Source organism: Triticum aestivum, chromosome 1B (assembly GCF_018294505.1).
Source record: "Triticum aestivum cultivar Chinese Spring chromosome 1B, IWGSC CS RefSeq v2.1, whole genome shotgun sequence".
Lineage (NCBI taxonomy): Eukaryota > Viridiplantae > Streptophyta > Magnoliopsida > Poales > Poaceae > Triticum > Triticum aestivum.
Window position 1 is genome coordinate 14,777,684 of NC_057795.1, and position 15,518 is coordinate 14,793,201.

At 41.6% G+C, this 15,518-nt stretch overlaps 1 protein-coding gene and 1 non-coding gene across 2 annotated transcripts; both read right to left on the bottom strand.

Annotated features, from left to right (window-relative positions):
- Positions 1–8,463: 8,463 nt before the first annotated feature.
- TRNAL-UAG (transfer RNA leucine (anticodon UAG)) lies at positions 8,464–8,543 on the bottom strand. Its single transcript has one exon. It is a non-coding gene; the product is annotated as a tRNA-Leu (tRNA).
- Positions 8,544–13,142: 4,599 nt separating this feature from the next.
- LOC123103738 (pentatricopeptide repeat-containing protein At3g51320) lies at positions 13,143–15,434 on the bottom strand. Its single transcript, XM_044525411.1, has 2 exons — positions 14,554–15,434; positions 13,143–14,466 (listed from the first exon to the last, which is right to left on the bottom strand). Exons 1-2 carry the CDS (start codon positions 15,059–15,061, stop codon positions 13,853–13,855), a joined length of 1,122 nt encoding a protein of 373 aa, XP_044381346.1. The 5' UTR covers positions 15,062–15,434; the 3' UTR covers positions 13,143–13,852.
- Positions 15,435–15,518: the final 84 nt, after the last annotated feature.

The following is a 15,518-nucleotide window of genomic DNA, read 5'->3' on the forward strand; positions in this document are numbered from 1 at the left end:
AAAGAAAAAACAAAAACCCCAGCCACTGAAATGCTGACGCGTGGATGCCTTTTGGTCCCGGTTGGTGCCACCAACCGGGACCAAAGGCCCTCCTGCCTGGGCTCGGCGCACCGGCCACATGGAGGCCCATCTGTCCCGGTTCATGTCAGAACGGGGACTAAAGGGGGAGGCATTAGTAACGACCTTTTACTCCCGGTTCAAGAACCGGGACAAAAGGCCCTCACCAACCGGGACAAATGCCCTGTTTTCTACTAGTGCTAGCTAGTAGTACTTACTTTCGGGTATTTCCATCGCACTTCCCACGGCAGTCCCGAAACTTGTGCGGTGAATACTTTCTAAACCCTGTGAGACAAAGAAAACAATTACTTGATATCATGAAATGAACAAAGTTGCCGATATGGTGTGATAATGATCGATTCAACTTACTTCTCGAGCATTTTAGACATGTCCGCATAGTCCTCGGGATCTTTTCGTCTCGAGTCTAAGACGTTTACTAGTCCCTGCTCAAGCTTAATCTCTAGGAGAATATAGTGGAACCTGCGCACGCATGCATAACTCATCAATTACATTAATTACTATAACCTTGAGTAATAATTAAGGGAAACCGAATATGCACAAGACAGTAACACTCACTTGAAGTTGTAAGGAAAGAGTATTGTATCTTTGTTTTGATTTATTACCAACAATCGTAGCAAGTTCTCCTCGGTTTCTTTGGGATGAAATGTAACTGTAAATTGATCTATGAGATTTGTGTTAATGAAACCAATATCATACATTTCGGCTTTTCTGCATTCGACGGTCTTCAATCTACATAATATAGTGAGGATAATTATATATACATGCAATGAAAGAGTTGAGCTATATATAGAGACTTAATGACAGAAGTAGTACTTACAGACAGTAGCAAGTGACCGTTAATTTATCGAGGGCCTTTTGATTGAAAAATTGGAAGAACTCCTCAAATGGAACAGACAACTGCTCAATTCCAACGAGGTCGTCCTGATCCTCTTTAACTTTCAGCGTCAAAGTATCATTTTTTTCTCCCCTGCAAACTTTCTGCGGGTTTCCATGTACCAATCATGGAATCTTCGCATCATCGTTGTTAGAGTAGTTCCATCTTTGATGAGAGGCTTCCCGTACTCATATGTGAATTCGTCCACCTCCATTATATCAAAATGTGCATCGTCGTGCATGTAATCTGCAGGATTGGTACCGCGCAAGATCCTCGGATGATTAGCAACGATATCGCTAGACACCTTGAGCGGGGGGGCACGATTGGTTCGCTTGTTCGCCGAGTGATGTCTACTACACAACCTTCTTCTTATAGACGTTGTTGGGCCTGCAAGTGCACAGGTTTGTAGGATAGTAGCAAATTTCCCTCAAGTGGATGACCTAAGGTTTATCAATCCGTAGGAGGCGTAGGATGAAGATGGTCTCTCTCAAGCAACCCTGCAACCAAATAACAAAGAGTCTCTTGTGTCCCCAACACACCCAATACAATGGCAAATTGTATAGGTGCACTAGTTCGGCGAAGAGATGGTGATACAAGTGCAATATGGATGGTAGATAAAGGTATTTGTAATCTGAAATTATAAAAACAGCAAGGTAACTAATGATAAAAATGAGCGTAAACGGTATTGCAATGATAGGAAACAAGGCCTAGGGTTCATACTTTCACTAGTGCAAGTTCTCTCAACAATAATAACATAGATAGATCATATAACAATCCCTCAACATGCAACAAAGAGTCACTCCAAAGACACTAATAGCGGAGAATGAACGAAGAGATTATGGTAGGGTACGAAACCACCTCAAAGTTATTCTTTCGGATCAATCTATTCAAGAGTTCATACTAGAATAACACCTCAAGACACAAATCAACCAAAACCCTAATGTCACCTAGATACTCCATTGTCACCTCAAGTATCCGTGCGCATGATTATATGATATGCATCACACAATCTCAGATTCATCCAACCAATACAAAGTACTTCAAAAAGTGCCCCAAAGTTTCTACCAGAGAGTCAAGAACGTGTGCCAACCCCTATGCATAGGTTCATGGGCAGAACCCGCAAGTTGGTCACCAAAACATACATCAAGTGGCACATCATATCCCATTGTCACCACAGATAAGCACGACAAGTCATACATCAAGTGTTCTCATAAAAGACTCAATCCGATAAGATAACTTCAAAGGGGAAACTCAATTCATCACAAGAGAGTAGAGGGGGAGAAACATCATAAGATCCAACTACAATAGCAAAGCTCGGGATACATCAAGATCGTGCCATAGAGGGAACACGAGAGAGAACTCGAGAGAGAGAGATCAAACACATAGCTACTGGTACATACCCTCAGCCCCGAGGGTGAACTACTCCCTCCTCGTCATGGAGATGGCCGGGATGATGAAGATGGCCACTAGTGAGGGATCCCCCCTCCGGCAGGGTGCCGGAACAGGCTCCCGAGAGGTTTTTGGTGGCTACAGAGGCTTGCGGCGGTGGAACTCCCGATCTATCTTGATATTCGATGGTTTTAGGGTACGTAGGCTTATATAGGCGAAAGAAGTCAGTCGGGAGGGGGGGTCGAGGGGTCCACGAGACAGGGGGGCGCGCCCCCTATCTCCTGGGCTCCTCGAGTATCTTCTGACGTGGACTCCAAGTCTCCAGGATGATAATCTTCCAAAAAATTACGTTGCCGAAGTTTTTATTCCGTTCGATATTCCTTTTCCTCGAAATACTGAAACAGGCAATAAAACAGCAATATGGGTTGGGCCTCCGGTTAATAGGTTAGTCCCAAAAATAATATAAAAGTGTATAATAAAGCCCATAATCATTCAAAACAAGTAATATAATAGCATGGAACAATCAAAAATTATAGATACATTGGAGACGTATCAAGCATCCCAAAGCTTAATTCCTACTCGTCCTCGAGTAGGTAAATGATAAAAACAAAAATTTTGATGTGGAATGCTACCTAGCATGATTCTCAATGTAATTTCTCTTTATTGTGGCATGAATGTTTAGATCCAAATGATTCAAAATAAAAGTTCATATTGACAAAAGAAATAGTAATACTTCAAGCATACTAATCAAAGCAATCATGTCTTCTCAAAATAACACGGCAAAAGAAAGTTCATCCGTACAAAATCATATAGTTAGGCTATGCTTCATTTTTGTCACACAAAGATGTTCCCAACTTCTATACCCCCGATGACAAGCCAAGCAATTGTTTCGTACTTAAATAATCTCAAACTTTTTCAACCTTCACGCAATACATGAGCGTGAGCCATGGATATAGCACTATGGGTGGAATAGAATATGATGATGGGGGTTGTGTGGAGAAGACAAAAAAGGGGAAAGTCTCACATTGACGAGGATAATTAACGAGCTATGGATATGCCCATCAATTGATGTCAACATGAGGAGTAGGGATTGCCATGTAACAGATGCACTAGATCTATAAATGAATGCCCAACAAAAGTAAACTAGTGGGTGTGCATCCAACTTGCTTGCTCACGAAGACCTAGGGCATTTGAGGAAGCCCATCATAGGAATATACAAGCCAAGTTCTATAACGAAAATTCCCACTAGTATGAAAAAGACAACCTATGAGACTCTCAAAATAATATAAGTGAAGCATGAGAGTTCATTAATTTCTACAAAATATAACCACCGCCGTGATCTAAAATATATAGGTGAAGCACTAGAGCAAACGACAAACTACTCCAACAAGATATAAGTGAAAATCAATGAGTAGCTAAATAATTATGCAACTATGCGAAGACTCTCTCTCATTAAAGAATTTCAGATCTTGGTATTGTATTCAAACAGAAAGCAAAGCAAAATAAAATGACATTGCAAGGATTGCACAACTCATGTGAAGAAGCAAAAACTTAGGCTCAACCAATACTAACCGATAGTTGTTGAAGAGGAAAGATGGGATGCCTACCGGGGCATCCCCAAGCTTAGATGCTTGAGACTTCTTAAAATATTATCTTGGGGTGCCTTGGGCATCCCCAAACTTGAGCTTTTATGTCTCCTTAATTCCTCTCATATCATGGTTTCTCTTTTTAGCAAAAGCTTCATTCACAACAAACTCAACAAGAACTCGTGAGATAGGTTAGTATCAACCAATGCAAAACCTTATCATTTTCTACTGTAACAAATCACTAAAATTATTATTAAACATTGCATACTAAATTCCTCTGCATATTTAATACTCCTATCCTCAAATAGGATCATTAAACAAGCAAACATATGCAAACAATGCAATGCCAAAACAGTACAGTCTGTAAAGAATGCAAGAGTATCAATACTTCCCTGACTCCAAAAATTATTAACTAAAATTCCCAGTGTAATAAATTTATCAGAGCTTAATATTCAAAAAGATTCAACATTATACCATTCTCTGACTTTTCTAGAGAATTTTTGCAACATGTATACTTTCTGTTTTCAAACAGCAACATGTATACTAGCAAAATAAGCATGATAAAGGCTATCCTTGACTTTTTTGTTGAAACTAAAGATGCAAAACATTATTCTAAATAACAGCAAGAAAATACTAACAAAATAAAATGACGCTCCAAGCAAAACACATATCATGTGGCGAATAAAAATATAGCTCCAAGTAAAGTTACCGATGAACGAAGACGAAGGAGGGGATGCCATCTGGGGCATCCCTAAGCTTAGGCTCTTGGTTGTCCTTGAATATTACCTTGGGGTTCCTTGGGCATCCCCAAGCTTAGGCTCTTGCCACTCCTTATTCCATAGTCCATCGAATCTTTACCCAAAACTTGAAAACTTCAACCACACAAAACTCAACACAAAACTCGTAATCTCCGTTAGTATAACAAAATAAATCACCACTTAGGTACTGTAATGAACTCATTCTAAATTCATATTGGTGTAATACATACTGTATTTCAAGTTCTCTATGGTTCATACCCTTACATACTAGCCATAGATGCATCAAAATAAGCAAACAACACAATGAAAACAGAACCTGTCAAAAACAGAACAGTCTGTAGTAATCTGTATCAAACGTATACTTCTAGAACTCAAAAAATTGTGAAATAAATTGGTGGACCTGAGTAATTTGTAATCATCTGCAAAAAGAATCGACCTAAAAGCACTCTCCAGTAAAAAAATGGCAGCTAATCTCGTGAGCGCAAAAGTTTCTATTTTCTACACCAAGATCACATAAACTTCACCCAAGTCTTCCCAAAGGTTCTACTTGGCACTTTATTGAAACAAAAGCTATAAAACATGATTACTACAGTAGCATAATCATGTGAACACACCAAAACAGTGAGGGTGAATATTGGGTTGTCTCCCAACAAGCGCTTTTCTTTAATGCCTTTAGCTAGGCATGATGATGGCAATGATGCTCACATAAAAAGATAAGGATTGAAACATAACGGGAGCATCATGAAGCATATGACTAGCACATTTAAGCCTAACCCACTTCCTATGCATAAGGATTTTGTGAGCAAACAACTTATGGAAACAATAATCAACTAGCATAGGAAGGAAAAACAAGCATAAGTTCAAAACTTGAAGCACATAGAAAGGAAACTTGACATTATTGCAATTCCTACAAGCATATGTTCCTCTCTCATAATAATTTTCAGTAGCATCATGAATGAATTCAATAATATAACCAGCATATAAAGCATTCTTTTCATGATCTACAAGCATAGAAATTTACTACTCTCCACATAAGCAAAATTCTTCTCATTCGAAATAGTGAGAGTATCATATGAGACTTGAACACTAAAAATTGTTTCCACATTAAAAGAGTAATGTTCAGAAAAAGGGTAATCGTAATCATGACAAGATTTGTAATCATAAAGAAACTTAGGGAACTTGCAGCGCCCGCCAGCGCGAGAGGAGACCCCGCTGCCTCCCGCTCCGCACGAGCTTTGCCTGCGGGAGGCACCGGCGACGGCGAGGGGGCGGAGGGGATCGAGGGGCCGAGCGCCTCGGTGGCTGGGGTCGCCGCCCGTGTCGCCCCTGGGGCCGGAGCGACCCGGGGGCTTTAGATTTGATAAAAGTCCATATTTCCCGCTTTTAGTTTCTTTATTAAGTTTCGTGTTGTAAATCTAACACTTGGGCGGTCCAGTCACGGTGTTAGCGCGGTTTGTTCATCTACAAGAGGTGGTGGGCTCGATCCCTAACGAAAACTATTTTTGTGATTTTTATCTTCGCGATCCACCGCAACGATTTTTATCTTCGCGAGCCACCACAAATGGGCCGGCCCAAGATCGGCTGCGCCCAATGCGAATCCGCGACTCCTTGCTTCGGTTAGCGTGGAATTTCCTATTGGACGCACTCGGCGTCAAACTGTCCAGGTTTTGTATGGTGAACATCCAGCGATTGTTCCACTGGGTCGGGCTGTTTCAGCTTTCATCATCCATGTTTTTGGGAACCTTCTAAATGTTTCCAGCCGGTTTTTTCTGATTTTGGGAAACTTCTAGAAGTTCCTAAACCGGTATTTTTTCCTGTTCTGTTTTTTTTCCTTTTTTCCTTTTACTGTTTTTTCTCTTTTTTCCTTGTTCTGTTTCCTTTTCTTTGTTTTTTCCTGTTTTATTTTTTATTTTTTATTTAACTATTTTATTTTTCTTTTGTCCTGCTTTTTTCATAAAAATGTTTAAAATTTGTTCCCATTCCCAAAAATTGTTCGCCGGTTTCAAAAAGTATTCTCAAAAAAAATGTTTGCGTTTTTGCAACAAATGTTCAAAAAATGCAAAATTAATTTTTTAAAAAAATATTTGAAATTTGTTTGCCTTTCCAAGAAATGCCAGGATATTTTCAAATAAATGGCTGCATTTTTTGTAAAAATGTTTGTGTTTTACAAAATTTGTTCAAAGATTTCAAAAAATGTTCTGGATTTCCAATATTTGTTCATGTTTTAAAAAATGTTTGTGCTTCAAAATTTGTTCAGGATTTTTGAAACGGTTCTCTGTTTCAAAATTTGTTCTCATATTTAGAATATTGTTCACAAATTCTGAAAATGTTCAAAATCCAAAATTTGTTCGTGATATCATACAATTGTTTTCTTTTGTGAAAACAAAATCGTACGTTAAAAATTTGGAAAATTGTAAAGGGTATTTTTCAAACAGTGTCAAGTCTTAATTTGTTCTCACATCTAGAAAAATGTTCGTGCTTTCCGAAATCTATTCTAGTTCTCAAATTTTGTTCACAAATTGTAAAAGTGTTCAAAAAAATCATAATTTTTTTGTGTCTCCAAACAATATACAGGTTTTTAAGTTCAAAAAACTGTTCGTGTTTTTTAACAAATGTTCCAAGTTTTCGAAAAATGTCCGGTTTTCAAAAGTCTTTCACTTATTAAAAAAATGTTCACAATTTAGAATTTTTTCTGGAATTTAAAAATTGTTCTCAGTTTCTATTTAATTTTTATAATTGTTGGTGCTCCCATAAATTGTTTTCGTCAAAAAAAATCTGTTTCCAGATTTTGTTCAAAATTAAAAAAAAATATCATGTTTCTGGAAAAAGTGCGGGAATTTCAAGATGATTTCATGATTTCAGAAAATTTCAAAATTTGTTCGTGATATTTTTTCAACGAGAGTTAACTTTGATGCTTCGATAGTTCTTTTAGTTTCGTGATGCCTATTTGGCGCAATAGTAGTCTGGTCGTAGTGGCTTTGATCGAGGACACTGCAACGCATCATCGCAGGTTTGAACCCCACGTAACGCGAATGGTTTTTGCTATTTTTACCTTCGCACCGCAATGGGCCGGCCCAACTAGATTGCCCCCTGTGTGATTGAGCGACTGCTTGCCGCAATGAGCAGCATATAGGAGGTCTCAGTTAGGGTCGCAAAGGAATCGGGTGAAGATGGCGACGAGGTGGGCCGGGCCGTCGACTAGGCCCATATGCAGTCTCTCGGTCTGTAGCTCCTCCACTGGCATTTTTTCTCCCAAGAAACAAATGTAGCTCCACTGGCATTTCTCTCTTAAAAAAAATAAAAGTTAGAAACTCAACTGGCACAGCACGTCAATTGTCCTAAAATAAAAACAGCACTGAAAATTGCTCTTTTAAAAATTACATATAAATATAAAAGACATTTATTTACACCTCAGAGTAACAGGGCAACCAAGTAACTCCCCTCGATTAGCGTTGAAAAACCAACTAAAAAGAAACAGCATCGGAAAGCACACGAACTATTTCCGAAAGTCCTCTTTGGTGCATGCTCCGATCCTAGCAGGCTATTTCTTTTTCTCTATGCCGCTGCGCTCTGGCTCACGAACTTTGATTTTGCGAGCTTTCGTTCGCAATCCGATAAAACTTTTATATACCATGGCATGGCAATCAAAAACTGTGTATAAAATACGAAGAGTAGGAGCAAAATATGGTTACTCCTTCATCCTTCACGAACAAAAAGGAAAAATATAATGCTGAAGAGAAAAACAAAAATAATAATTAAGAGAAAAAAAAAGGAGTTTTGACAGCTGTGGGGTTTGAACCCACGCCCTTTCGGACCAGAGCCTAAATCTGGCGCCTTAGACCACTCGGCCAAACTGTCTTTGGTGACAACAATAGACAAAGCACATATTACTAGGATGATCACCTTCACGGTCTTCTTCCCAAGTTACTGACGCCCCTGCAGATCTCAACGCAGTCAGCACACAACTGTGCTCCAGATTTTCACATGCTAAATCCAGATGGGAAGTTCAACGCCTACGTTGTTGTGGCAAATCTTGTTTGTTGCTGTGAAGTCGAAACTGCGGTGCCGGGTCCTGGTGGCGGCCTGCGATGACAAGCAGCAGGCCGTTTGTTCAGGTATATTCCGTGGCACCAGTTGTGCCTAGTTCCTTTTCGTAGTTTCCCGTCGGAGTCAGAGATGCGCTCTCTAGTCGCACGTGGCTGAGTTCTGGTGTGGATCTTCATTTAGCTCCATGTGGGCTCTGCAATGTGTGTTGGGTCGACGGTCGTCTATGGCGAAGTGAGACTCACTTTCCTCAAGGTTGAAGGATGGCATGACGATTTCTAGGGGAGGAGCGATGACAATGACGCATGCATGCTGCGTCGACGAGACCCCTCTTTCGGGAGGTGTGGCTACACAAGACCTAGCTTCTATTAAACTTGCCTTGTGTCAACGGTCACTGCAGGAATAAGGGAAAAGGAAACATTTCATGGCTGCATCCTTCATCCTATGCCAAATGTAATGAAGAATAATTTGTTCTCGCCAGAATAACTTCAGGTCACAGTACTGTCCATCGTTCTTTGACCAAGTTTACATGTGAGCAATCAAAGTGACATGAGTCTGGAGATTAACTGGGCAAACATGGCCTACATTTGTTGGATCACAAGCTGAAGAATTTTGACTCAAGAATTAGATGATGAGGTTCACATTGACCAAGGATAAATCACACGAGTGTCGTCACATCTACATTCACACACCCTCTGCATAAAGCACAGCAGGATATACTCCCTCAGTTCCTAAATGCAAGTCTTTGTAGAGATTCCACCATAAACCGCATACGGATGTATATAGATGCATTTTAAGTTTAGATTCATTCGTTTTGCTCTGTATGTAGTCCACCTAGTGGAATCTCTGCAAAGACTTATATTTAGGAACGGAGGGAGTAAAATATTACACCCTAGAACATTTCGCACATAACTTGATAAGATTCAAAGAAGAAGAAAAGCAGTGACAACAACAGAGAGGAAAGATCAAAACAAGGACTACCCACATCAATGTCTCTGATGACTTTGTACATACCTGTTCCGTTCATGATCATGCTGCTTCTAAACTTTTACTGGTCCCTTCAGTTAAAGAAGATCCTCCTTAATCTGCTAAATTCCATAACTATTGTCATCTATGGATTCATAAAGACTGATGATTGTCCCGCAAAAAAATAAAAATAAAGACTGATGATTGGATTTGTTCTTATTATTTCTGCTACAGGGCATATGCGTTCAAAGTAAAGGCTAAAAAATATTGTAACAAAAGCAAAAGCCTAAAGGTATAGCATTCAGGTTCCGTATAAGTGTTTCATGGTAGTTTACTGCACTGGTATGCGGATCATTAACTCCATTTGTCCAGCAAACTGACAAAACACCAAGGAATCTGTGTATTTCAGCTATTTGATATTTCTACAACAATGGCTCAAATGGCATTATCAAAATTTCATTAGGAGACATTGGCCTGACCATAAAAAATGGTTAAGAAAAAATAAAAGAGTAAGAAACTCTACACAAGACTTGGATTCTAAGTATTAAACTTGACTTGTGCCAGTTACGATCAACTTGTCGGTGCAGGAAAACGGCAAAAGAAACTCTCATGTCTGCACCCTTCATCATATGCCAGGTGTATGACCAATATTTTGTAGGTGACTGCTAAGTGAGATGCAGCTCGTCCGCTTCGATCTGGACGCTCACCACACAAATCTCCTAGTACACCTGACAACTCTTTTAACATAGGAGAATGCTTTACCAGGAAGGATAGTACTGTGGCCTGTCGGTGTTGCAGCATTTGATCTCATCTTAATGCTCTCGCTGTTTGTTAACTGCAATTGCACACAAAACCAAATAAGATTCAGGAAAGAGGACAAGCAACACCTAAAGGAAGATCCTCTGTTCTGTTCTGTTCTGTTGATGGTTGTGTCACTTCTAAGCTTTTACTGATCCAATATTAGTCTACTAAATCCAATGAAATCGCCACCCTTTGTCTACCATGAAATTGCCATGCTCGTGGATTCCATCTTCATTCATTTTGTGGCAAGGTTGGATTCGTCTTTGCATTTCCTCGGGTCAATAAGTACAAAAATAATATTAAAAACCTGTAAAAGGGGAATGGCTAAAGAAATATCCTTCAGGTTCCATATCTCTGTGTCATGGTAGTTTACTGCACTGATACTATGGATAAGCGATCCAATTTATCCAGAAAGTAACACAGCTCCAAAAAAAGTGTGTATTCAGTTATTTGCCATTTCTACAACAATGGTTAAAATGGCGTTATAATAAAAAAAACACCAGGAGACGTTGGCCTGACCGGCTGACCATAAGAAAGGTGTATGAGAATAAAAAGAGACTCTACCACAAGACTTGACTCCTGTTAAAGCTGACTTGTGCCAAGCTCAGTCAACTGCCAGTGCAGAAAGAAGGCAAAGGAAAAGACCTCATGGCCTCACCCTTCATCCTATGTCAAATGTATGAACAATAGTTTGTTCTCACCAGAATAACTACAGGTCCCCATAAAATATAACTACTGGTCAGACCACTGTCCATTGTTCTTTGACCAAGTCCAAGTGATATGAGTCTGTACATTAACTGACCAAGCATGGCCCTACATTGGTTAGATCACCAAGCTGAAGACTCGTAATCAAAGAACTAGATGATCAGGTTCACATTGACTAAGGAGAAATCAACCAGTGCCATCACAGTGACATCAACACAACGTCAGCATAAAACAGTGCAGGATCTAAGAGATTACACCCTAGAATATTTTCTTGTCCTTTGTTAAAAGCACTTACACACATGACTAAATACAATTCAAAGAGGAAAAAAAGGCAGCAACACAACAGTGAAGAAAGATGAAAACGAGGACTACACTACATCAATGTCTCCGAAGACTTTGTACATACCTGTTTTGCTCATGATCGTGTTGCTTCTGAACTTTGACTGATCCCTTCAGTAAAAGAAGATCCTTCTTAGTCTGCTAAATTCCATAATATTATCATCTATGGTCACCATCAAATTGCCATATCCGTGAATTCCATTTTTGCTAAAACTGTCATGTGACCAAGTTTACAGTTTTGATATTTCTAAGCACCATTGCTTTTTCCAACTCTAGGTTAATTTTGTGGCTATGGATTTATACAGATTGATGTGCCACATGATTGGATTTGTTTCACTTATTTCTGCATCAATTTATTCTGCATCAATTTCTGCATCAATTTGTGGCTAGTCAATAAGTTAATGCCCAAAATGCTATAAAAGAAAGGAAAGGCTAAAAAGATACCAATTGACACGAACCAGCAGAAATGCTGCAATAGGATCCTATCGGTAACATCTCAACCGCGAGTGTATACTGCACTATTTTATCCTGGTATGTGGCAGGAGACCTATATATCTACCGCTCCAACCTAGCGCACATGCGCGGCGCGGTGGGCTGGCCCAGTTTGGTGCACCCTGTTGGTTTTGTGTGGGGGTTTTTTTCTTGGATTTTTGTCGGTTTTCTGGTTTTAAAAATACAAAAAAAAAACTCAGGAACCTGAAAAAAAATGAAAAGCTCATATATTTAAATAAAATACAAAAGCATGCTCGTGAATTTCAGCAATGTTCATAGATTTAGAAAATGTTCACAAATTTTATTAAAAAAATGTTCATGAAATTTGAAAAGCATTCGATTTTTTTAATGAATTTACCAAAAAATAAAGTTTCTTTTAGAAAAATATTCATGAGTTTACAAGATTATTCATGAAACTTTAAAAAGCATATTCACAAATTTTAGAAAAAATGTTCCCAGATTTAGGGAAATGGTCATCTATTGAAACAACATTCATGTATTATAAAAAGAAAAAGGAAACCAGAAATATAAAAAGAAAAGTAAAAAATAGAACAAGAAAAATAGGAAACCCGGAAAAAAACGGAAGAAAACCCAGACAAAACCCTGAAAATAAAGAATAAAACAGTTAGAAATGGGCTGGCCTAGTGCTCATCTTCCCCTGTGTGTCAACTGGCTATATAAGTACAGCGAACGACATACAGAATTTAGCGCAAAAGGTCAAGTCAGGTGGTCTGACAGGCAGGCCTGATTTGTCGAGGTACTCTCAACATGGTCTCCGTTGCCCAGTAGCAGTAGCCTAATGTGCTGCAACATTTTATTTTATTTTCGGCAAATGCTACACAACATGTTGGATGCTAAAATAAGAGAGAAGCTCAAAGTACTCTGTAATGATCACTAGAGTTTAAGAACATAGAGGAGACTAATATCAGCATTAGTGCAGATGCAACGTTCAGCTAGTCAATACGTAAAAGCTCAAAAGCTGTAAAAAACGAAAAGGCTAAAAGGGTTGCATTCAGGTTCCATATCAGTGTGATGGTAGTTTACTGTACTGGTATTATGGGGCCACTATCTCAATTTGTCCAGCAAACTGACAAAACTACAGAGAATCTGTGTATTCAATTATTTGCTATTTCTACAACAATGGCTCAAAATGGCATTATCAGAATTTCATCAGTAAACATTCGCCTGGCCGGCTGACCATAAGAAAGTGTAAGAAAAAAGAGTAAGAAACTCTACACAAGACTTGGCTTCTCTTAAACTTGCCTTGTGCCAGTTACGGTCAACTGCCAATGCAGGAAAAAGGTAAAGGAAAGATCTCATGGCGGCATCCTTCATCCTACGCGAACTGTAAGCCCAACAATTTGTTCTCACCAGAATTACAACAGGCCAGCCCTTCAGCTCTGTTAATTTGTCACAGCATTACCCAAACTTGTAATTTCTCAAGCAATATGAACTCCAGCAGGAATGCAGCAATGCAATCCTCTCGGTAAACATCTCAAGAGCTCAATCTTATTGTCCTCCCAGTCAGAAGGACCAAGCTGTCAGTGGATTTCCATGAAGAACAGGGCATCCTGAGTTTCTTGTATGGACTATGGAGTGTCACTTGTACACATCTGTATATGCGAAGTATCATCTCAAACATTTCTGACTCATGAGAATCTTAAACAGCTTGGCCCAGATACGCCTGAGGATACACTTCTTGCAACCCTGTGTCTTACATTTGGGTCACAACATAGCCTACTGTTCCAGCTAGCTGCCTCCTGCCTGCCTGCCTGCTCAAAACCCATGCAGCTCGAAATGGTCCGCAAGTGTATACTGCACTATTTTATCCCTGGTTCAGTTTGCGCATCTTCTCTGCTTGTAAACTGCAGCTTTGACACCAAGTCATCCAGGATAACATATATTTCCTGGTTCTCAGGTTGCCTCTCCCTAATTTTAAATTCACTTGCGATCTCATTTAGATCCACCAGACGGTGTCCAGGACTGAACCTCTTATCGCTTTCCTTTATGATAGCCTTCACCCTGTGAGCATCTTCCCATCTTCCCGCCGAAGCATATACACTGCACAACAGAGCATAGTGAGCACAGTTGCTTGGTTCCAGCTCGATCAACCTGAGGGCTATACGTTCCCCAAGTTTCCATTCCCCTCTGAACCGGCACAACCCAAGCAAACCACCCAATGCACGTGCCTTCAGCTCCTCTGGCACGCTCTTCAAGAGGCTCTCTGCTTCTTCCAGAAGGCCAACACTCCCATACAGATTCGCCATGCACCAATAGTGTGCGAATGTTGGCCTCAGACTGTACGTCGTGGTCATCTGGTTGAAATATACCTTCCCAGCATCCAGAAGACCTAAACGGGTACACGCGCAGAGTACACCAATGAAAGTGACTTGATCTGGTCGCAGAACCCATTGGTTATCTGAACCATTCTTCCCTGAAAAGGCAAGCACTAGATATATAAACTTGAAAATGCATGGAGCCTAAGAGAAGCACAAGCATATATAGAAACCAACATACGCACCTCGTCCAATCATCTGATGGAACAACTCAATCCCATCACCAGGCTCGCCATACACGCAATGCCCGATGATCATTGCATTCCAGCAAACTGTATTCCGGATGTTGAGCCGATCAAACACCTTCCTCGCAGCCGCCACCCTCCGGCACTTGCCATACATATCAACCAGCGAAGTCCAAAACAAGAGGTTATCCTCCTCAAAGCGGCGCAAGTATGCACAATGCACCTCCCTGCCAGACCCCAGCCTCCCCAGCCTGGCGCACGCGGTGGCCGCCCCGACCATGGTCGTCGCGGTGCCCCTGACCCCGACCCCTGCCATCCACCGCACCACCTCAAGCGCCTGCTCGGGCCGCTTCGCCTTCACATACCCGTTGATCATGACGTTCCAGGACACGGCGTTCCTGAGGAGCATTCCATCGAACAGCTGGCGTGCGGCGTCAACGCCGCCGCCCGGAGCAGCAGCGTGGGCCGTCATCATGGTGTTGTGGGACGCGATGTCCCTGAAGGGCATTTCGTCGAACAGGTGGCGCGCGGCGGGGAGGCTGCCGGCGGCGCCGTAGAAATGGAGGAGCGCGTTGGCGGCGTGAGGCGGCTGCGCGAAGAGCAGGCCGCGGCGGAGCAGCTGCGCGTGGAGCGCGAGCGCGGCGGGGAGGTGGCCGCGCGGGGAGCGCGCGGAGGCGGCCGCGGAGAGCAGCGGCGGGAAGGCGAAGGCGTCGGGGAAGCCGGAGGGGGCGTGGGCGCGGAGGAGGTGGGTGAAGAGGGAGAGCAGCGCGGAGAAGGGGACGCGCGGGGCGACGGCGCGGAGGGCGGCGGAGAGGGAGAAGAGCGGGAGCGGCGGGGGCAGGTGGCGGAGGAGGAGGCGCACGAGGTGGGTGGCGGAGGTGGCGGTGGAGGCGGCGGCGGAGAGGAGGAGGCCCGAGGGGACCGGGTGGCCGAGCAGGAGGCCGCGGCGGAGGAGGAAGGCGTGC

Coding starts and splice junctions, on each gene's coding strand:
- LOC123103738 (XM_044525411.1), bottom strand. CDS start 15,061: ATGCCCTTCAGGGACATCGCGTCCCACAACACCATGATGACGGCCCAC. Junction 14,467..14,553: donor CCATCAGATGATTGGACGAG/GTGCGTATGTTG, acceptor TTGCCTTTTCAG/GGAAGAATGGTTCAGATAAC.